General features: G+C 44.3%; 1 protein-coding gene across 1 annotated transcript in view; it reads left to right on the top strand.

The window, feature by feature from the left end:
* TNKS (tankyrase) overlaps nt 1-23,609 on the top strand; it is a 302,779-nt gene that overhangs the window by 231,091 nt on the left and 48,079 nt on the right. The window contains exons 14-18 of the mRNA XM_050948206.1: nt 1,215-1,360; nt 2,470-2,635; nt 8,063-8,282; nt 8,554-8,663; nt 20,456-20,644. Coding sequence (XP_050804163.1) covers nt 1,215-1,360; nt 2,470-2,635; nt 8,063-8,282; nt 8,554-8,663; nt 20,456-20,644 — 831 coding nt within the window. The remainder of the gene's footprint in view (nt 1-1,214; nt 1,361-2,469; nt 2,636-8,062; nt 8,283-8,553; nt 8,664-20,455; nt 20,645-23,609) is intronic.

Below are 23,609 nucleotides of genomic sequence, written 5' to 3'. Positions count from 1 at the left end.
CAAGCGTGACTTGCTCTGAGATCTATAGAACAAACCAAGTCTGAAAAAAGAGGGTTCATTGGTTCTTAAGGTAAAAATTGAAAGGCTTTTCATACATGTGTAGAATTTGTGGCAGGGGAAGAGTCAGTTTAGCTGAAGGCTTACAGTTTTGGGGTTGAATATGCACAACAGACTTTGCCAATAGAATTTGTACTGCAGAGATTACCAAACAGCTACAGTACCATGGGGATTTCTCTATCTGTTAGAATAGTCTAGAACATTGTATGGTTATAGTTGGTAAATGTTTACTCTTTAATGGTGACTATTGTAGATCTAAGGCAGGTTTGGATATTAGGGCCACTGTGAATATTTTTAGCTTGATCTAAACTTGCAGGAGTTTGTAAAGCCTACCAGACCTTACAAAGACTTCACCATTTCCCAGACTATCTTGTGTGTGAGGAGGGAGACAGATGTGTCAGCTGTTACCAATGACCTGTGCATGGTATCATCTGTTTTTTCAGACGCTGTGATGGGGGGGGGACTCACCACGCTAGTGCCTCCTACTGGTCTAGACAAAGGAGTACGTAGCTGAGACAAGTATTCAAGAGTTCTTACCTCTGCCACTTAGTGGCTTTAACTTTTCATTTTTACACAGCACTTTACAAGTATTGTTTAGCTAGATCTCGCAACATTCAGTAAGAAAATAGCATCTTATCAGATGGGGTGATAGATGAGTTAACTAAAGTAGAGAGGCTGTGATTTCTTCAAGATCATACAGCAAACTGGTATAAGAGCCAGGATTAGAGCATAGCTCTCCTGACTCCCCATTCCACTAGATGCCAGTGTTTAATTCACTAGACCACAGAGCTTCCTAAACAAGCCACTAACATGTCTTTCTGATTCCCCATCTGCAAAATGGGGATAATACCTGCCTGCCCCATCTAGTGACCCCACTAGACTGGGATTCTGTTTACCAGGATTCTACTTACGGATTTGGAGAGGGGAACTCAAAATATACTACCTTAAAATAGGGGGGAAAGTCGTCCAATTGAAGCCAAGAAGAGTTAGGAAGTGTCCATGTTCGAGTTTATGAAATGGCCCACTATCAGAAAAGAATATTTTAGTTGTTTTTCAAACTTAATTAAGGGAGAAGAAATGAGTTGAAAACATAAACAAGTTTTGAACTGTGATCAAGTTCTGCAGTAAACTTTTTGTTTCCTCTTTGATCTTAACAGCAGCTTTGCAGTCCTCAGAATGTGAATTGCAGAGATTTGGAGGGACGTCATTCAACCCCGCTGCACTTTGCTGCAGGTTATAACCGTGTATCTGTAGTAGAATATCTGCTGCACCATGGGGCAGATGTGCATGCCAAAGACAAAGGGTAACTTTTCTGTATTGTTTCTTATTAACCACTGTTCTTCACATTCATTATGGGAGAGAGTTAATAGTCTTCTCAGGAATGTTTAGCTTTCTGGGAGTTCTGGTATCAAAATATTAGATGATAGTATTCTAGTTGGGATAACTTTGCTACTTTAGTCTCTGCAGCTTTTTCCTCCTCTGTTCTCTTTTTATTTGATTGTTCTTTCTGCTTAATAGCAGTTTATCAAATATTTTGGAAGGTCTAAAATTAGCTTTTTAGTTATATCATGTGAAATAGCCAGGATGGACTCTGTACATTTTTCTCTTCTTCATAGATGGTTTATATTAATACAGAAAGCTAACTTTTTAAAAAAGTTAACCATTGGTCTCTATCACTATTACAGCATGTTTTCCTCCTTTTAAATCAAAGTATCTGGAAAGGCTTGAAATACTACACAACCTGTTTATTATTTCTACTCTTTCCGGATAGTTTGATTTAAAAGGAGGAAAACATGTCACAATAGTTAGAGAAACCAATAGTCAACTTTTTAAAGGTTAGTTTTCTGTATTAATATAAACCATCTATGAAGAAAGAAAAATGAACAGAATTTCAAGGTTAGGTTCAGGTCCTAAATGTCCTGAAGTTTTAAGCTCTTTCCAGATGGAATTGAGTACTTTTCCCCACAATATTACATGTACAGGGCTTACTAATTCCCAAATGTCACGTGTCAGATGGGATTTTAGCCACCCACCAAAACCCCTTTTTTGAAATTTACACTCAAGTGTCCAAAGTCAACATTACAGCAGTGATTCTTGCAACATGTGAGTATTGTTAGCAGTATTGATATGGCCTGTTCATAGAAATTGATAACACCAGTTAGTCGAACATCATCAGTTAGGAACATCATTGACAGGAGCTGAAGAAAAGCTGTTTTCATTCGTTGCCTGGAAAAGCGATGTTCATCTCATAGGTACCTGAATAGCAGGGCATGTAAAGCTGTGAAATTGGGGATACTAAAAGATGCTGATAGCCTCAGAGGGGGGAAAAGACTGTTTTATCCACTGGAGCTTTGTAAACTTGTATTTGAATTTGACTTTCTGTGACTTAAAACTTTCTTTCTCTTTAATTAGTGGCTTAGTACCCTTGCATAATGCCTGTTCATATGGACACTATGAGGTGGCCGAGCTGCTGGTGAGGCATGGGGCGTCTGTCAATGTGGCAGACCTGTGGAAATTTACCCCACTGCATGAAGCAGCAGCAAAAGGAAAATATGAAATCTGCAAGCTGCTTTTAAAAGTAAGTCATTCACAATTACCAAATGTATTTCTAAATGTGTGTTGTTACATTTAAGATCTGAAAAAAAGATCATTTTATTATTTTTCAGAGAGTTAATTTGAATCCATTTTCATCTTAAATTTTACTGTGATATCTAGCGGTTTCTATAATAAATGTAAAGACGTTTGAAGTGCCTTTCAGAACATGTTCACTTTATTAAAATTCATCAGTATAGATGATTTTTCAAGACAATGTTTTAATTTATTCTGAAATATTCCTCTTAATTCAGTAATGTCATCTAAATAACATTTGCTTCATACAAACTGAAACAAATGGAATTAGTTTTAAGGATACAGAAAATGAACTTTTACTTGTTAGTTGCTACAATTGAATAAACTTGCATTGGTATTTGTGCAAGTGTACAGAATACAGCAATAATCAAATGTCTTTAGAAAATCTCTTATATATGAGAAAAGCCCCAGAGGAAATATAAATTAAGACAGTTTGGAAGAAGCACGATAATCAGCAGGCGTGCTCAAGCTAGCAGCCCTTGCTTTAAACAAAAACCCTTAATGAGAGTGTTTAAAATAAGCTTGACAAAATTGCAAGAAATTAATAGGGAAATTAACCCCACACATTGTTTTCATCATAGGCGTTTTATATATTTTTTTAAAGGATAGGCAGTTGTCAGGCTCTCTTCACTGCTTTTTTCATGGTTGCTGCTTAGCCAAGCTATTCAGACTCGACCTTGTTAATTTTTCTGAGGACTTTTACACTTTGATGGAGGACCGCCACAGCAATTTAAAATCCTGCTTCAGTAGAAACCACAAGCTGTCCCTCACAGAGGTCCCCGGGCTGTGCTTGATAAGGGCCCCTAAAGTTACGTCTGATTACAGAAGTTACCTCAAACTCTCAAAATCAGTTTTCTTTTATCAGCACCGGAGTGCTCTGCAGCCCAGTGATCGTTCCAGTGGGGGGTTAGCCGTTCTTGCACTCAACCTCAAAGGATCCTCAACAAAAGTCAGTTCCTTAATAGACACATCACAGGAGACTTCTAGGGACTTTAGGGAGTGCTTCTGAGGTTGAGATTATAATACCTGTTATAAATTAGACTTCTGCATCCAAGAGCTAAACGTGCTCCACTGATACACCCTTAAAATTTGCACTGTTGGTTTTTAAAACTGTTGGCCCTGGGTACATTTGAGACAAGTTCCTTGAACCATGTACTGGTTGGTATTTGTGCTCATATCCCACTTGCTCTGAAGGGTTTCTGCTGCTCTGACTGGCAATAATGCCTTTGTTTTGGTGTGCACTGTGCTGTGGAATTTGCACCCTCCTGAAAACTGCCTTGCTTTGTTCCACTACACTTGAATTTAAAAAAAATAAAAATAAAGCTGTTTTTTCAAATCGATTTTTAGGATGCGTGCTGTTGGCCTTCTCTTGTTTGACCTTCTCTTCCACTACCTTGCATTGCCATGCATCCAACACGAAAGCTCATGCTCCAAAACGTCTGTTATAGACTCTCATAGACGCTAGGACTGGAAGGGACCTCGAGAGGTCATCGAGTCCAGTCCCCTGCCCTCATGGCAGGACCAAATACTGTCTAGACCATCCCTAATAGACATTTATCTAACCTACTCTTAAATATCTCCAGAGATGGAGATTTCACAACTTCTCTAGGCAATCTATTCCAGTGTTTAACTACCCTGACAGTTAGGAACTTTTTCCTAATGTCCAACCTAAATCTCCCTTGCTGCAGTTTAAGCCCATTGCTTCTTGTTCTATCATTGGAGGCTAAGGTGTACAAGTTTTCTCCCTCCTCCTGATGACACCCTTTTAGATACCTGAAAACTGCTATCTTGTCCCCTCTCAGTCTTCTCTTTTCCAAACTAAACAAACCCAATTCCTTCAGCCTTCCTTCATAGGTCATGTTCTCAAGACCTTTAATCATTCTTGTTGCTCTTCTCTGGACCCTCTCCAATTTTTCCACATCTTTCTTGAAATGCGGTGCCCAGAACTGGACACAATACTCCAGCTGAGGCCTAACCAGTGCAGAGTAAAGCGGAAGAATGACTTCTCGTGTCTTGTTTACAACACACCTGTTAATGCATCCCAGAATCACATTTGCTTTTTTTGCAACAGTATCACACTGTTGACTCATATTAAGCTTGTGGTCTACTATGACCCCTAGATCTCTTTCTGCCATACTCCTTCCTAGACAGTCTCTTCCCATTCTGTATGTGTGAAACTGATTGTTCCTTCCTAAGCGAAGCACTTTGCATTTATCTTTATTGAACTTCATCCTGTTTACCTCAGACCATTTCTCCAATTTGTCCAGATCATTTTGAATTTTGACTCTGTCCTCCAAAGCAGTTGCAATCCCTCCAAGTTTGGTATCGTCTGCAAACTTAATAAGTGTACTTTCTATGCCAACATCTAAATCGTTGATGAAGATATTGAACAGAACCGGTCCCAAAACAGACCCCTGCGGAACCCCACTTGTTATACCTTTCCAGCAGGATTGGGAGCCATTAACAACTACTCTCTGAGTACGGTTATCCAGCCAGTTATGCACCCACCTTATAGTAGCCCCATCTAAATTGTACTTTCCTAGTTTATCTATAAGAATATCATGCGAGACCGTATCAAATGCCTTACTAAAAGTCTAGGTATATCACATCCACCGCTTCTCCCTTATCCACAAGGCTCGTTATCCTATCAAAGAATGTTATCAGATTAGTTTGACACTATTTGTTCTTTACAAATCGATGCTGGCTATTCCCTATCACCTTACCACCTTCCAAGTGTTTGCAGATGATTTCTTTAATTACCTGCTCCATTATCTTCCCTGGCACAGAAGTTAAACTAACTGGTCTGTAGTTTCCTGGGTTGTTTTTATTTCCCTTTTTATAGATGGGCACTATATTTGCCCCCTTCCAGTCTTCTGGAATCTCCCCCGTCTCCCATGATTTCCCAAAGATAATAGCTAGAGGCTCAGATACCTCCTCTGTTAACTCTTTGAGTATTCTAGGATGCATTTCATCAGGCCCTGGTGACTTGCAGGCATCTAACTTTTCTAAGTGATTTTTCACTTGCTCTTTTTTTATTTTATCTTCTAAACCTACCCTCTTCCCGTAAGCATTCACTATACTAGACATTCCTTCAGACTTCTCAGTGAAGACCGAAACAAAGAAGTCATTAAGCATCTCTGCCATTTCCAAGTCTCCCGTTACGGTTTCCCCCTCCTCACTGAGCAGTGGGCCTACCCTGTCCTTGGTCTTCCTCTTGCTTCTAATGTATTGATAAAAAGTCTTCTTGTTTCCCTTTATTCCCATAGCTAGTTTGAGCTCATTTTGTGCCTTTGCCTTTCTAATCTTGCCTCTGCATTCCTGTGTTATTTGCCTATATTCGTCCTTTGTAATCTGACCTAGTTTCCATTTTTTATATGACACCTTTTTATTTTGTAGGTCACGCAAGATCTCGTGGTTAAGCCAAGGTGGTCTTTTGCCATATTTTCTATCTTTCCTGCCTATCGGAATAGCTTGCTTTTGGGCCCTTAATAGGGTCCCTTTGAAAAACTGCCAACTCTCCTCAGTTGTTTTTCCCCTCAGTCTTGATTCCCATGGGACCTTACCCATCAGCTCTCTGAGCTTACCAAAATCCGCCTTCCTGAAATCCATTGTCTCTATTTTGCTGTACTCCCTTCTACCCTTCCTTAGAATTGCAAACTCTGTGATTTCATGATCACTTTCACCCAAGCTTCCTTCTACTTTCAAATTCTCAACGAGTTCCTCCCTGTTTGTTAAAATCAAGTCTAGAACAGCTTCCCCCCTAGTAGCTATAGTCTATAAGGTGCCACAGGATTCTTTGTTGCTTTTACCTTGCTTTGAACTGCATCCTCTCTTTTGCTTCTCTGTGCTTGTAGGTGAAGAGGGCTGTCTTTGTGTTCCTGAATTTTTGTCTGTTTCTCAGTAGCCATGCCAGTAGCATTCTCCCTGTGTGTTATATATGGCCCTGTCAGCATATATCTGAGCCCATGGATGTGTGTATTGTTGTCCTCCAGAAGGAGAAAAGTTCCACTTTGAAACCTTTCACATTAGGGATATAGAGCTGTAATTTTCAGAAGACTGCAATAGACATTTTAAACAATGTGCCACAGAGAACATGCTCTCCAAAAGCTGCCTGGATGCATTAGAGCCAATCTCTGCCCACTTATTCCATTCACATCCTTACTCTGTACTCCTATCTAATATAGACACAGCCTTGGAAGCAGCACAGTGGTAAACTTCCCCCCCCAAATTGCCCACCTTAGCTAATAGCAGGGCTGCTTCGCTGGTGCTAACAACTGTTAGACTGCTCTGAACATTCCTATACAACACAGTGGGTAATATGTTGGCAGTTGCCAGCACCTTGTGTATTGCAGCTCTCCCACTGTTAGGACACCTCAGGAACTGCACCATTGTTAGCAATGGTGGGAAAGTTAAGGGGAGACAGTAATATGGGGAGCTAACCTTTGGTAACAATGTTCCCTAATATAGATTTGCATTCTTTTCCTGAATCTCAGCTTTGCTACATTGTTGCCATTAACAATGGTGCAACTCACTAAGCTGTAGTGATGCAATACATTCCTATGGGCCATCCTGTTCTGAGTGCTCCATTGCACTGCATCAACATTCAGCACTCCTCCATCCCTTCCAGGACCAGCACACTGGGTACCCATTCCACAGGGCCCAGTGGCAGAGGTTTGTGTGTTAGAGAGACTGTACTAAAAACTTTTAAATGTGGATTGTAGAAATCAGTGTTTTGTATTGTATACAAATATATGTTTAAGTTTGGGAACAAAGGAAGTCTTTATGTGGCAGTGCAGCAGCTTATAAAGCACAAAACTCAGAAGCTGCAATAGCTCAGAACAGAATTATCAGGGTATAGGAGGAAACTTGCACAACCTACAGAGTGGATTGCGAAAGGAGTTACAGGAGTATTGTCAGATTGTACAGAAGCGCCTTTACAACACCATTGCTTTTAGATTGTGCTCGCACTGCGACTGTGAAGAATGACCACATGCAGAATATAGCTGGGATGAGCCTTGCTCCAAGCAATTTCCTTTACAATGATGCAGTTGCAAAACTTGTGAACCATAGCAAGCTGTGTAGTGTATGGATGCAAGAGGTTACAAGTGCAGTGTACATTTAAAGCACCACAGTCCTCTAGTATAGACAAGGCTCTTCAGACCTGTAAGGTTTGGGTTTAGCTTTCATAATGTATATTCTGTTCAGTGGGTATCCACTAAAGTACATGGCTGTTAATTCATGAAAATGGGTTGCCAAAATCTCACTAGCTTTGAGAGCATTCCCAGTGCTACACTGCAGAATACAGTCCATGAACTGACATACTTAAGTATTGCCCTCATGTATTTGTGGCAATAATATGTAGAGTTCTTATTTGTAGCATGGAGCAGATCCAACAAAAAAGAACAGAGATGGTAATACTCCTCTAGATCTGGTGAAAGAAGGAGACACAGATATACAGGATTTGCTGCGGGGAGATGCTGCCTTGCTAGATGCGGCCAAAAAAGGTTGTCTGGCAAGAGTGCAGAAGCTGTGTTCACCAGACAATATCAATTGCAGAGACACCCAAGGAAGAAATTCAACACCATTACATCTTGCAGGTAAGCAATTTTACCAGAGCTTCTAGACTCTCCTATCACAGTTATGCAACGTAATCAACAAAAAACAGTATGTTATAAGGAACTGACATAGTAGTAGTTCCGCAGCGGATTGCCTTGGTTACTATGCCAGCTGTCTAAACATATTACAGGAAGAAAGTAGCTTGCAAAAGAGATGCTTTTGAACTCTAAAAATCAAATAGCTTTAGCTTTCCCACCTTCCCAGTTTTTCTGTTAGTTCTACTGATGCTGGTTTTTTTTTCTCTTTTTGTAGCCGGCTATAATAACCTGGAAGTAGCTGAATACCTTCTAGAGCATGGTGCTGATGTTAATGCTCAAGACAAAGGAGGACTAATCCCCTTACATAATGCGGCATCCTATGGAGTAAGTAGAAGCATTTATACTTGTGATTTACAGGACTACACTTCTAGTAATTTTGTAATATTTGTAGTACACAAATTAGGGGGAAGTCTTTCAAGTGGCTGCATCTAAAGCAAATTATTGCGACAGACTGTCTTATCTGGAACCAAGTTTGGTCTCCGTAGCTGTGAGAGAATTATTGGTCCACGTCACTATTATATCATACTCCCATGTCTCGGTGGCTTTCATACAAAAGCCCAAAATCTGACTAGGAGGGGGGTGCAATTGGTACTACTGTATACAGGGTTACTTACAGAAATTTTGGAATACCATTGAAACAGTAGTTCTTCTTCGAGTGCTTGCTCATATTGATTCCAATTAGGTGTGCGTGCGCTGTGTGCACGATCGTTGGAGAATTTTTACCCTAGCAACACCCAGTAGGTCGGCTGTGGATCCCCCTGGAGTGGAACCTTAATGGTGCTGGATGTATGCCCCAGCCGAACCAGCCCCCCTCAGTTCCTGCTTACAGCCTGTGACGGTCGCTGGAACTGTGGAGCGCGGCATAGCTGTCCTCCGCTCTCCCTAGCTTTTGCTCCCTGGTTTTAGATAGATAGTTAGTATAGTGCAATAGTTGTTATAGTTATAGGGTTACATTTATAATTAGATTTAGCGGGTTGGAAGAGGTCCTCCCCCTTACTCCCTGCCTGCCACCCAGGCTCATGCCACGGTTTTTAAACCGTGTTCAACTTGCTCAAAGCCTATGCCAACGGGAGCAGGACTTCAGGCTCAAGCAGCTCCTTATGGAGGCAGCCCTTAGCCCGGATCCCCCATCGGCGGATAGAGTCCTGCGGCATCAGACCTCTCCAGTAGCACGTCCAGTGCAAGTGACTCAGCGCCTTTCCCTGTCTCCAGGCCAGAAGAGACTGCGCAAACCGGAGGTGACTGTCTCTCAGCAGCAGGCGCCGGCACCTTCTTTGCTAACCTCGGAGTCGCATCTGGCACCGGAGCAACCGAGAGTACAAGCGCCGATATCAGCACCGTTGACTCCATCGCCGAGGGAAGAGCCTTTGCGTCCGGCACACACTGGTTTCCCAACCCGGACCGTGGTTGAGCCCTGGGTTCCGTCAACGCTGGAGGCATTTGCAACAGCGAGAAACCTCATTGCCCTCACAGAGCCGACCCCAGTGCAGACCACAACACCGCCTCCAACTCATGCGGTACAGTCTAGGGGCAAGCCAACTCTAATACATCCTCCGTCTCCTCGCGTGAAAACACGTCACCGATCCCGACACCGCTCACGTTCCCAGCACCATTCCCTCTCATGGCGCTGGTCGTACTCGCGGCACCGATCCACCTCACAGCATGACTCCAGGCCACGGTACCCTTCGGACTCCCGACATCGCTCCCAGCACCGATCAGGGCAACGATCTTCTTCCTAGAACTGATCCTGGCACCGCTCCCGCAGGCGGTCGTCGTCGCGATCCAGATCTGGATCCCGGTACCGGCTTGGTCATCAAACCCGATCTCGATCCCGGTACCGCTCCCCAGCGCCTCACTGGCACCACTCTCCAGCAACCCAGTACTGGTCTGCACTGCACCCCAGAGAGTCGACACAGACACACTACACACCACCTTGGCCCTCGTGCTCCTCCTCATGGTCATCACAGTCCAAAGGTGCCTCGCTCTCAGCTGACCCCACTCCAAGCCAGGGCGAGGGTAATGTGGGTCAATAGCAAGACAAAGGCCAAGACCCTAACCAGGAGCCTGCACCGTGGTCCTTCTGGACCCCGTGGGCGTACCACCAAGCCCAAGGGGTTCCATCTGCAGCCTCCCACTCAGCACATTCTGAACCCTGGGTACCAGAAGCCCATAGGCATCCTTCTCCGGGGGGTATGGAAGCATCTGCACCCACCCCAGCTCAGGCCCCACACCCCAGTGTAGTGGATCCTGGGCAACAGGACCCTTCGCAACACAATCTGCCACAGGATCCCGTGGCGGCATCTTCATTCTTTCCAAACGAGGCAGTGGTGGGGACAACAACCTCAGATCCTCCCCCGATAGACCTTCATGCCCACCAAGACCTTTTACATAGGGTGGCACGTAATATGGACCTCCAAGTGGAGGAGGTAGTGGAGTTGGAGGACCCAGTGGTGGTCATCTTTTCAGCGGAGGCCCCGTGCCGAGAAGCATTGCCCATCATCCACACCATCCAGACCAACGTCAAGACAATCTGGCAGACCCCTGCCTGTATCCCACTGATGGCCAGAGGAGTGGAGAGGAAATACTTTGTCTCCTCCAAGGAGTACGAGTACCTTTTATACTTACTCACCCTCAGCCATGTTCACTAGTGGTGTCCTCAGTGAACGAAAGAGAACGGCATGGTCAACAAGCCCCAGCGCCGAAATCAAAAGACACCAGGCATCTCGATTTGTTCGAGCGCAAGATTTAGTAAGCAGGGGATCTTCAGCTCAGGGTCGCAAACCAACAAGCACTCCTGAGCCATTATGACTATAACTCATGGAGCTCCATGGTGAAATTTAAGGACTTGATTCTGTGGGAGTCCAGGGGTGAGTTTGGGGCCTTAGTGGAAGAGGACAAAAAGGTGGCTAGGATCTTCTTACGGGCCTCCTTAGATGTGGCAGACTCTGGCATCGGGCATAGCCATGCGACGCATCTCCTGGCTGCAGGTATCTGGCCTATCGCCAGAGCTACAACAGACCCTGCAGGACCTGCCATTTGAGGGGCAGGGCCTGTTTTCAGACAAAACAGATTCTAGACTACAGAGCCTGAAAGATTCCAGGGCTATCATGCGCTCTCTGGGAATGCACACTCTGGTTACCTCATGCAAGCCCTTTAAGCCGCACCCTCAACGGTTCTACTCCCACATGCCCCCAACCAAGGCAGGACTTTTATAGAAGACGCTGACAAGGTGGTAGAGGGAAATCCACCGGCCACCAACCCAGTCAGAACCAAAGCCCTCCCAAAGCATTGACAGGGCCCAGGCAAAACTTTTGAAGGTGTGCCCAAGGAAGGCGTACCAGTCACCACCCGGGATCCTTCCCCTCCATTTCAAGATCGTCTCTCCCATTTCCACCATGCGTGGTCCCATATAACTTCAGACCTATGGGTTCTTCTCACAATGGAAAAGGGATATTCTGTCCAGTTTTCTTTTCCCCTCTCTCCAATCCTCCCTCCCCGTCCCTCTTCAGGGACCCCTCTCACGAGCAACTCCTTGTACAGGAGGTACAAATGGTCCTGTCCATGGGAGCGATTGAGGAGATTCCAAGGAAGCCAAGGGGCAGGGGTTTTCATTCCCGCTACTTCCTAATTCCCAAGGCCAAGGGTGGGCTTCGACCCATCCTAGATCTGCACAGACTCAACAAACTCATGGTAAAGTTGAAGTTCTGCATGGTTTCACTGGGGACCATTATTCCTTCCCTGGAGACTGGTACGCCACCCTCAACATGAAGGACGCATACTTCCACATAGCGATTTACCTAGCACACAGACGCTTCCTTCGCTTTGTGGTCAATCACGAACACTATCAATCTGCTCTCCTTCCCTTCGGCCTATCCATGGCTCCCAAGGTGTTCACCAAGTGTATGGCCATCGTGGCAGTCTACCTTCGTCGACAATGGTTCCAAGGGTTTCCCTATCTCAATGACTGGCTCATTCGGGGCCACACCAGGGACCAAGTACAATCCCACTGTCATAGTGTAATTCCCCACTCTGAACCTTAGCGTCCAAAAGATGAGGTACCAGCATGAATTCCTCTAAGTTCAATTACCAGCTTAGAACCTGTAGCGCTGCCACCAACCAGGAATTCCAGTGCCTGGTACACTCTGGTCCCCCCAAAATTTGCCCAGGGATCCCCAAGACCCAGACCCTCTGGATCTTAACACAAGGAAAGTAAACCCTTTCCCTTACCGTTGCCTCTCCCAGGCTTCCCCTCCCTGGGTTACCCTGGAAGATCACTGTGATTCAAACTCCTTGAATCTTAAAACAGAGAGGAAAATGCACCTTCCCCCCTCCTTCTCTCTTCCCCTCCCAGATTCTCCCTGAGAGAGACAGTAATCCTAACATAGAGATAAATTAGCCTCTCTCTCCCCCTTCCCTCCTTTCTCCCCACCAATTCCCTGGTGAATCCAGACCCAGTCCCCTGGGGTTTCACACTAGAATAAAAAAAAACCCGTCAGGTTCTTAAACAAGAAACTTTTAATTAGAGAGAGAAAAACAGTAAAAATTATCTTTGTAATTTTAAAAAAATGGAATAGGTACAGAGTCTTTCAGCTGTAGACACTGGGAACACGCTCCCAGCCTAAATATACAAGTACAAATTAAAATCTTTTCAGCAAAATACCAATTTGAACTCCTTTCAGCCAAATACACATTTGACTCCTTCCAGCCAAATACACATTTTCAAATAAAGAAAACAACCATAAGCCTAACTTGCTTTATCTACCTAGTACTCACTATTCTGAACTTATAAGAGCCTGTATCGGAGAGATTGGAGAGAAACCTTGTTGCACGTCTGATCCCTCTGAGCCCCCAGAGTGAGCAACAACCGAAAACTAACAGCACACACACAAACTTCCCTCCTCAAGATTTGAAAGTATCCTGTCCTTTGATTGATTGGTCCTCTGGTCAGGTGACAGCCAGGCTCGCTGTTCTTGTTAACCCTTTCCAGGCAAAAGAGATATGAAGCACTTTTGTTCTATTAACTCTTACTTATCTGTTTATGAGACCCACGTTCAACTCACCCTAAGCACGTTCCACCAGCTGGGTCTCCTGCTCAACGAAAAGTCAACTCTGGAACCAACCCAGAGAATAGAGTTTATCGGGGCAGTCTTAGATTCCAGACTCGCCCAAGCCTTCCTACTGGGCACATGCTTTCAAGTCAATGGCGAACATCATCCGCAGCCTTCAGAACTTCCCAACTTCCACGATAAAGATGTGTCTCAGCCTTCTGGGGCACATGGCTTCGTGCACTTATGTAACCAGGCATGCCAGGCTTTGGCTTTGCCTGCTTCAGGCCTGGTTATCAACAGTATATTGACCAGGTCGAGAGAGCCTGAGCATGGTGGTCACTGTCCCAGAATCGGTTTTGACCTCCCTTCGTTGATGGTTGGACTCCACGTTGGTGTGCGAAGGGGTACCATTTCACACCCCGCAACCCTCCTTGTACCTAGTCACAGATGCATCATCTCTGGGATGGGGTGCCCACCTCAGGAAACTCCAAACGCAGGGCCTTTGGACCACATCCAAACTAACTCTGCACGTCAATGTACAAGAACTGATGGCAGTACACCTAGTGTGTCAGACATTTCGCAGGCACCTACATGGCCATTGTGTGGCAATCCTCACAGACAACACCACTGCCATGTTCTACATCAACAAGCAAGGGGGAGCCCAGTCGTCCCCCCTGTGCCACGAGGCTATTCGCCTGTGGGAGTTCAGCATAGTCCACTCGATACATCTTGTGGCATAGTTTCTCCTAGGGTTCCAGAACATGCTGGCAGACCACCTCAACAGGTCCTTCCAGCCTCATGAGTGGTTGATTCGCCCAGATGTCATTCACTCCATCTTCCTGAGATGGGAGTTTCTCCAGGTCGACTTATTTGCCTCGCATAACAATCGGAAGTGCCAAGTGTTCTGTTCTCTCCAGGGATGTTTTCCGGGTTCCCTACCAGACACTTTCCTACTTCCATGGAAAGACAGCTGTTCTACACCTTCCATCCTCTCCCGCTAGTCCACACGGTCCTGCTCAAGTTACGCAGGGACAGGACACGTATGATTCTGTTCGGCCCAGGCAGCACTGGTACACCGCGCTCCTGGAGTTATCGGTAGAGCCTCCGATCACACTCCTGCTGTGGCTGAACCTGATCTCGCAAGACCACAGGCGCCTCTGTCATCCCGACCTGCAATTGCTCCACCTTACAGCATGGATGCTGCATGGCTAACTTGGTCAGAGTTACTCTGCTCACAGTAGGTTCTGTTAGGCAGCAGGAAACCCTCCACTCGGGCCATGTACCTAGCTAAATGGAAGCGATTCTCCTGTTGGTGCAAGCAGCGCGCCACGCCCCCTTTGCAGGTGTCAATACCTCTCATCCTAGACTATCTCCTATCCCTTAAGCAGCAAGGTCTGGCGATATCATCTGTCAAGGTGCACCTGGCAGCCATCTCAGCTTTCCATCCAGGGGAGCATGCTTCCTCTGTCTTCTCCAACCCAATGGTTATTAGATTTCTGAAGGGTTTAGATTGCCTCTACCCACAAGTGCGACAACCGGTTCCAGCATGGGACCTTAACCTGTTCTTTTTCAGACTCACGAGGCCCCCGTTCGAGCCAATAGCTCACTTTTCTACCTGTCTTGGAAGATAGCCTTCCTTGTAGCCGTCACTTCAGCGAGATGTGTATCTGAGATCAGAGCCCTCATGTCGGAGCCGCCATATACAGTTTTGCACAAAGACAAGGTGCAGCTTTGCCCCCACCCTGCCTTTCTCCCCAAGGTGGTATCAGCTTTTCATGTGAACCAGGACATTTTCCTCCCGGTCTTTTATCCGAAGCCGCACGCTGCGTATATATTCCCTTGACATTCGTGGGGTTCTCGCCTTCTATATCGAGTGTATGAAGCCATTCAGGAAAATGACCCAACTTTTCGTTGCAGTGGCCGACCGGATGAAATGCATCTCCTCACGGATCACAGCCTGTATCCGTGCTTGCCACGACTCGGCCGGTGTCCCAACCCCGCACCTCACCGCCCACTCCATGAGGGCTCAAGCCTCATCAGCCATTTTCCTGGCCCAGGTTTCAATACAAGAGTTCTGTAGGGCTGCCACTTGGTCATCAGTACATACCTTTGCTGCTCACTACACGTTAGTTCAGCAGTCTAGAGACGATGCTGCATTTGGTTCAGCGGTTCTGCACTCAGCAATGTCTCACTCGAACCCCACCGCCTAGGTCAGTCTTGGGAGTCACCTAATTGGAATCAATATGAGCAAGTACTCGAAGAAGAAAAGACGGTTACTCACCTTTGTAGCTGTTGTTCTTCGAGATATGTTGCTCATGTCCATTCCAAACCCCCCCTCCTTGCCCACTGTTGGAGTAGCCAGCAAGAAGGAAGTGAGGGGGCGCTGAGTCAGTTGGGGTATATATCCAGAGCCATTAAGGCACCACTCCAGGGAGTTCCACAGCTGACCCACCGGCTGTTGCTAGGGTAAAAATTCTCTGATGGTGCACACCTAATTGGAATGGATATGAGCAACACATCTCAAAGAACAACAATTACAAAGGTGAGTAACCGTCTTTTATTATGACAACCAAAACATTTATAGCAAGTTGACATAATGTTTGGCACCTCTTGTTTTTAACCAAAGAAATCTCTTCAGCAGTTGTAGAAATAGGCAAAGATTCAGATGGTAATTGAGTTTGAGTGGGAAGGAAGAGAGAGCAGTGTCTGTGGATCAAGCCCAAGTTCATTGTCGAGCAGCATTATTAGGATGTGTAGTCTGTTAGTGATCTCCCTTCCTTCCCACCCTCACAAAGCAGCATTAACATATAGAGACTCAAGCATCTTTATGTGTAATATCTGCACAGATGTAAGATGGACCTTTTCCTAAAACACTGCAAGCCACTTCACCTTGCGGGTGAGTTCAGAGGGAAATCTAATACAAACAATTACGGGAAGTCTGTTCTTGACAGAATCCCTGGTAGATGAAAGACTACATACACGAAACTCAGTTAATGCCAGATTTGTTTGCCTCTTCCAGTTGTGTTTTCCTCTACCTCCTCCCATTACTATAAATGCAATTTCAGCAGCTAGAACACTGACAAAAATAACTGTACTGGAGATTAGAGGGGAAATGGGTGAATGCGGTAATTGAGTCCAAAATTGTTTTGACATTTATATCAAAATGCAAGTTAACAAATTGCATATATTTAATTGTGCTGTTGTGATGCTGTTTGTCAGTGGTTGTTTCAGATACTGTACCAGATATGTTGCAATATATGAGTATGATGAGAAGGATTAACAATGGAATGCAAGCCTCTAATCTGAATTCTTCCTTTTGTTACGGATCATTTGATGTTATTAACATCATTTGAATATTTTTTAAGGGCCAAAAGAAACCTGATGAGATTCAATAAGGACAAGTGCAGAGTCCTGCACTTAGGACAGAAGAATCCCATTCACTGTTACAGACTAGGGACCGAATGGCTAGGAAGCAGTTCTGCAGAAAAGGACCTAGGGGTTACAGTGGACAAGAAGTTGGATATGAGTCAACAGTGTGCCCTTGTTGCCAAGAAGGCTAACTGCATTTTAGGCTGTATAAGTAGGGGTATTGCCAGCAGGTCAAGGGACGTGATCATTCCCCTCTATTCGACATTGGTGAGGCCTCCTCTGGAGTACTGTGTCCAGTTTTGGGTCCCACACTACAAGAAGGATGTGGAAAAACTGGAAAGAGTCCAGCGGAGGGCAACAAAAATGATTGTGGAGCTGGAGCACATGACTTATGAGGAGAGGCTAAGGGAACTGGGATTGTTTAGTTTACAGAAGAAAAGAATGAGGGGGAGTTTGATAGCTGCTTTCAACTACCTGAAAGGGAGTTCCAAAGAGGATGGATCTAGACTGTTCTCAGTGGTAGCAGATGACAGAACAAGGAGTAATGGTCTCAAGTTGCAGTGGGAGAGGTTTAGGTTGGATAGTAGGAAAAACTTTTTCACTAAGAGGGTGGTGAAGCAATGTGTTACCTAGGGCGATGGTGGAATCTCCTTCCTTAGAGATTTTTAAGGTGAGGCTTGACAAAGCCCTGGTTGGGATGATTTAGTTGGGGATTGGTCCTGCTTTGAGCAGGGGGTTGGACTAGATGACATTCTGAGGTCCCTTCTAACCCTGATATTCTATGATTCTATGATTCAGGTGTATTTTCAAACTTTAGTAAACTAGCTCTACTCTTTCCATTTTTGCAGAACAATCCATCACAGCTCAGTACATTTTCTTTGTCTTCAAGGTCAATCCTTTGCTTTTAATATATACATTTTATATAGTTAAACTACAGATTATTTATCACATTCGTTAGCCTTGCGTTTCATTTACTGTGTTTTGTCACAGCTGTATAGGATAGTTCTTTTAAATTTTTAACAACTGAGCAGTACGTAATCCCTGCTGTTCATTGCTCCCTCAGACATTTTGTCAGCAAATTTAACAAGTTTGGTTTCCCTAATTACTAAACAGTAAATCTTACATAAAGAAGGCAAAAGGAAAAAAGGATACCAGAGACAGACCTGGTTTTTTATATGCCTGTGGCATCTCTTGCTTCTGCCATTTACAGATGTCCACAGTCTCTGATTTAGTGTTGTATTAGAAAACTTGGTTTTAGAGGTGAGATACAAGGGAGAAAAGTGCCAGCTTCCCACAGTTACACAAAGATGTTTCATTTTCAGTCAGTATAAAATATTTATCTAGCCAAAAAGGTCTGATAATCATGGAAGGAGAACTGGGAACCACTATCTCCATGTTTTTCAGGGCGTGGAAGAGAGTGGCAGTATGCTTTGTCAAAAGTCTAATGACCTTGAAGTAAAATGAACAAAAATTGGGAGAGAGGGTCTTAGAGTGCATTGAACTGACCATGGATTCCAAATGAAATATTTTGATTTCTGTCTTATTCTTAATGCAGAGGGCTATACATTTACCCCTTAGCTAAAACCCATAATTTCAGCATCAAATGCTTTAATCTGCTGAAAGAGAAATTGGAGGGCATTTGGAATAGAAAATTGCCAATAATTATTTCACACTACTAATCACTTTAAGAAATCATAATTCCAATCTAATTCCGTGTCACCTTTTCTGTGAGGTTAATGAGAGTTGTGTTCAATGTTCTTTCATCATCTTCTAAAAAAAATTATATGTTCTCCTTATTGTATATTACCCATCAGCACCTCTTAATCTCAGTGATATGGCGTAGATTAGCTGTGAAGGGAGGAATACTTTTGTTGTTGCTCCTGAATTTTTATCTAACATATTCAACATTTTGTAATTCCTTCGTTAAAAATTGGTTTTCCTTTAGTTCCCCCATCTTAATGTTGGATATATGCTGCTTATTTACCGTATAATTAGATAGTGTCTTTTATACCATGTGGCAGAAGAGTATGGGAAATATCAATTGCTCTGAAAGTTCAGAAGGGGAGAAGTGAGATTAGCAATCTTTTAAAACAATATTTCTTTAGCGATAAAGTCAAGCCTTTTTGCGAGAGGTTGGTAGCTACTTTTAAAAAAACAATAGGGAAAGGTGAAATCTGTCAGTGTCTGAATCTTTGGGTCTAGGTCTGTGCTGACTATTTCAAACAAGTTTTCATACTTCAATCTGCTATTTCTCTAGCTGAGTGTCCTACTGTGGCCTTTATGCAATGATAGACCAGTTAGTAACAACACTCATAGGAAGGTGATACAGGGAGTCATTTTTCCTTACAATTTTGTTTCCTTTTCTTCCTTTTTAATTTGGATGATGATTTTAAATGATTTATAGTTGCAAAGGTGGGGTACAAAAGCAAATTACGTATCTGTTAAAGTGCCACATCCACAGCCTATGGGAATAAATGCAGCGGAGGGAAGCTGTACTAGCATAATTTTGGTTTAAAGTATGTTTTGTAGCTCATTGTACCAAATAATGAAATGCCCAAGGGCCAGGTTTTCAAAAGGGTTCATCACCCAGCAGCTGCAACTGAATCCGACCACTTATTTAGATGCCCAAATTGGAGCAGTTCTTAGAATGTGGCCCAAGGTAACTAAGGTGCAATAACTGACATTATATATACGACAATAGTTTGAACACAGAAAATAATATTGGTATTCTGTAGATCTTTAACCTTTTGCTTTCTAACATTGGGTGTAAGTCAGTGAACTGCTAAGCAAAACAAAAACAGCGTATGAAACATGTTCCTTTATCCCTGTTTATACATATTTAAAATCTACGTCAGGCCATATTAGCTACAGCAATCTGAGGAAACATGGTACTTGTTCTGCTTGTCAGCATCTGGAATGTTCTTCCTGCTCCCAGGGACTTCATAGTGGTATCTGAGCTCCAGAAATAAAAAGAACAGTTCAGGAGTAAACACACTTCCTTTCCTCAGCAAAGTTCCAGTCCTATAAACACACACACACTGGATGTCACACACAGTACAACACATTTGTAAGTATGTGCAGGATCAGGGTCTGAAAGTATAAAGAATTCTTCTTAGAATAAGATAATGCAAATCCAAAACTCCACATAACTATCTCTTCTCTGTAACATCAACCAAAGAAAATCACCTAATCTCATTATTCTGGAGCTGAACTGCTTAATAGCTTATATACAGTATAGCTAAACCACATGGTTAAATGCAGCCCAAAACAACTTGCACATCTGATTCCCTTGAGTGAATTGGGAAGTCAGGGTTTCCTTAGCACTTTCATATTTAGAGAATTGTCATTTATTCAGCTAACAAAATATGGCCTTGTGCTGCCTTACGCAGCTTTGAAATTGCAAAGCTGAGCTCAGGAAGAGGAAAGAATGTGTCCATCATTGTTCATATGCCCATAGCTGATGGGAACAATTTTCAGTCTTACTGGAGGGAAAGTTGTTGTGACATAGGCAGGTGAGTGATGGAAGTAGGTGTAAATAAAGGGGGGGATATATAGAGGATCTCTGAATATCCATATTATCTCTACATAAAGGAAATGAAGATGTGGCTTAACAATATTGCATTGTATGGCTTCTACATTACTGTACCCTGTAGCAGCTACTCTATATTTTAATTGTAAAAGTATTGGGTTTTTTTTCAGCATGTGGATATAGCAGCACTCTTGATTAAATACAGCACATGTGTAAATGCAACGGATAAATGGGCATTCACACCGTTGCATGAAGCAGCACAAAAAGGAAGAACACAGCTATGTGCTCTGCTACTAGCTCATGGAGCAGATCCAACCATGAAGAACCAAGAGGGTCAAACACCTTTAGACCTGGCAACGGTAAGTTCATATTGCACGGCATCGGAAACTGTTATAAAGAATTGCCTTTATGTGTTAAATGACACTCCGTGCTTCCACTGTGCCAGTGGTCCTCAGCCATCTCCAGCCTGGGATTTGGGAAGAGTAGGGTGGTCAGGACTTCTTGACGTCCATGCACAACACCTTTGTTGGTGGCAAGCCCATGCACAACACGTAGGATGAGATTCTAGTATCTCTTAGTTAAGGTTTAAAGTACCAGTTTCATTCCCAGCACTTTAATTTTACCCTAACTGAACCTATCCTGAAATGTTACAGATGTGAGCTTTACTCAGCACGCACTTTATTTACTTGAATCCTTTCAGGGAAATAGATGAGACTTTGAAGAAGTATGAGTGTTCCAAAAAAAGTATTCTCAGTTCTTAAATAATTACTCAACCTTTTTTATGGCACAACATAACTCCAAAACAATGTGGCTAGAATGACCCAAAACCTCCAAACTTGTTAGCTGTAGATCTTCTTGAATACGTGTCTTTAACTAGTTGGGTTTTGTTAGTGGCAGGATTAGTTAAATAGTTTCCACATATCTTACAGGGCACACAGAGTTTATAAATTCCAGGTGACCCCATTACTCATGGTTGCTATGTGGGGAGTGGCACACAGAGAGCTGTATAATAGAGTAGTTTGGAATAGATGGGGGAGGGAGTAGGAGAGTTTGAGCCACAGTCGGGGGTGAGGAGGCTAGTCTGGGGAAGAAAACAGACTCATGGAGTGGTCTAGACACCATTTCCCAAATAAATCCACTTTACATGATCCCCCTGCACCTCCACACATGTTGCTGTCCAGTAATCCTAGAAAAAATCATGAAGCAGGTCCTCAAAGAATCAATTCTGAAGCACTTAGAGGAGAGGAAAGTGATCAGGAACAGTCAGCATGGATTCACCAAGAGCAAGTCATGCCTGACTAACCTAATTGCCTTCTACGGTGAGATAACTGGGTCTGTGGATGAGGGGAAAGCAGTGGATGTGTTATTCCTTGACTTTAGCAAAGCTTTTGATACGATCTCCCACAATATTCTTGCCAGCAAGTTAAAGAAGTATGGGCTGGATGAATGGACTATAAGGTGGATAGAAAGCTGGCTAGAAGGTCGGGCTCAGTGGGTAGTGATCAACAGCTCCATGTCTAGTTGGCAGCCAGTTTCAAGCAGAGTGCCCCAGACAGGGCTGGCTCTAGCCATTTCGCCGCCCCAAGCACAGCGGCACACCGCGGGGGGCACTCTGCCACTCGCTGGTCCCGTGGCTCCAGTGGACCTCCCGCAGGCGTACCTGTGGAGGGTCTGCTGGTCCCGCGGCTCCGGTGGACCTCCTGCAGGCGTGCCTGCGAATGCTCCACCGGAGCCGCCGGACCAGCGGACTCTCCACAGGCACGCCTGCAGGAGGTCCACTGGAGCCACCTACCACCCTCCCGGCAACCGGCAAAGCGCCCCCTGCGGCATGCCGCCCCAAGCACGCGCTTGGCGCGCTGGGGCCTGGAGCCGGCCCTGTCCCCAGAGGTTAGTCCTGGGGCTGGTTTTGTTGAATATCTTCATTAATGATCTGGAGGATGGCGTGAACTGCACCCTCAGCAAGTTTGCAGATAACACTAAACTTGGAGGAGGGTAGGGATAGGATACAGAGGGACCTAGACAAATTAGAGGATTGTGCCAAAAGAAACCTGATGAGGTTCAATAAGGACAAGTGCAGAGTCCTGCACTTATAATGGAAGAATCCCATGCACTGTTACAGACTAGGGACCGAATGGCTAGACAGCAGTTCTGCAGAAAAGGACCTAGGGGTTACAGTGGCCAAGAAGCTGGATATGCATCAACGGTGTGCCCTTGTTGCCATGAAAGCTAACGACATTTTGGGCTGTGTAAGTAGGGGCATTACCAGCAGATCGAGGGACGTGATCATTCCCCTCTATTCAACATTGGTGAGGCCTCATCTGGAGTACTGTATCCAGTTTTGGGCCCCACACTACAAGAAGGATGTGGAAAAATTGGAAAGAGTCCAGCGGAGGGCAACAAAAATGATTAGGGGGCTGGAGCCATGACTTATGAGGAGAGGCTGAGGGAACTGGGTTTGTTTAGTCTGCAGAAGAGAAGAATGAGGGGAGATTTGATAGCTGTTTTCAACTACCTGAAAGGGGGTTCCAAAGAAGATGGATCTAGACTGTTCTCAGTGGTAGCAGGTGACAGAACAAGGAGTAATGGTCTCAAGTTACAGTGGGGAAGGTTTAGGTTGGATAGTAGGAAAAACTCTTTCACTTAGGAGGGTGGTGAAGCACTGGAATTTGTTACCTAGAGAGATGATAGCATCTCCTTCCTTAGAGGTTTTTAAGGTCAGACTTGACAAAGCCCTGGCTGGGACAATTTAGGTGGGAATTGGTCCTGCTTTGAGCAGGGAGTTGGACTAGATGACCTCCTGAGGTCCCTTCCAGCCCTGATATTCTATGATTCTATGAACAGTGACTCTGAAAAGGACTTCAGGGATCATTGTGGAAGCCAGCAGACCATCAGTTCGCATTGCAGTTTTATGGCTAAGAGGGCTAATGCAGTTCTTGGATTTATAAACAGGAGAGCATCAAATCAGGGGAAGGAGGTGCTCTTACCTTTGTACACAGCATTAGTGAGACCGTTACGGATATTGTGTCCAGTGTTACTATCCACATTTTTTAAAAAATGTTGCAAAATTGGAGAGGGTTCAGAAAAGAGCTACAGAAGTATTTGAGGTCTGGACAGCCTGACTTACAGTGAGAGATCTAAGAAGTTCAATTAAGTTTCTCCAAGAGAAGGTCAAGAGGTGGCTGGATCATGCTCTACACGTATCCACATGGGGAAGCGATTTCTGATAGTAGAGGTCTCCCCAGTTTAGCAGACAAGGACATAATGACATCTAATGGCTGCAAGTTGAAACTAGACAAATTCAGACAATAAAGGTGCACGCTTTTT

This window comes from Gopherus flavomarginatus, chromosome 3 (genome assembly GCF_025201925.1).
Source record: "Gopherus flavomarginatus isolate rGopFla2 chromosome 3, rGopFla2.mat.asm, whole genome shotgun sequence".
NCBI classification, from domain to species: domain Eukaryota; kingdom Metazoa; phylum Chordata; order Testudines; family Testudinidae; genus Gopherus; species Gopherus flavomarginatus.
Note: the sequence above shows the minus strand (reverse complement) of the source record. Positions and strands in the feature narration are given on the sequence as shown.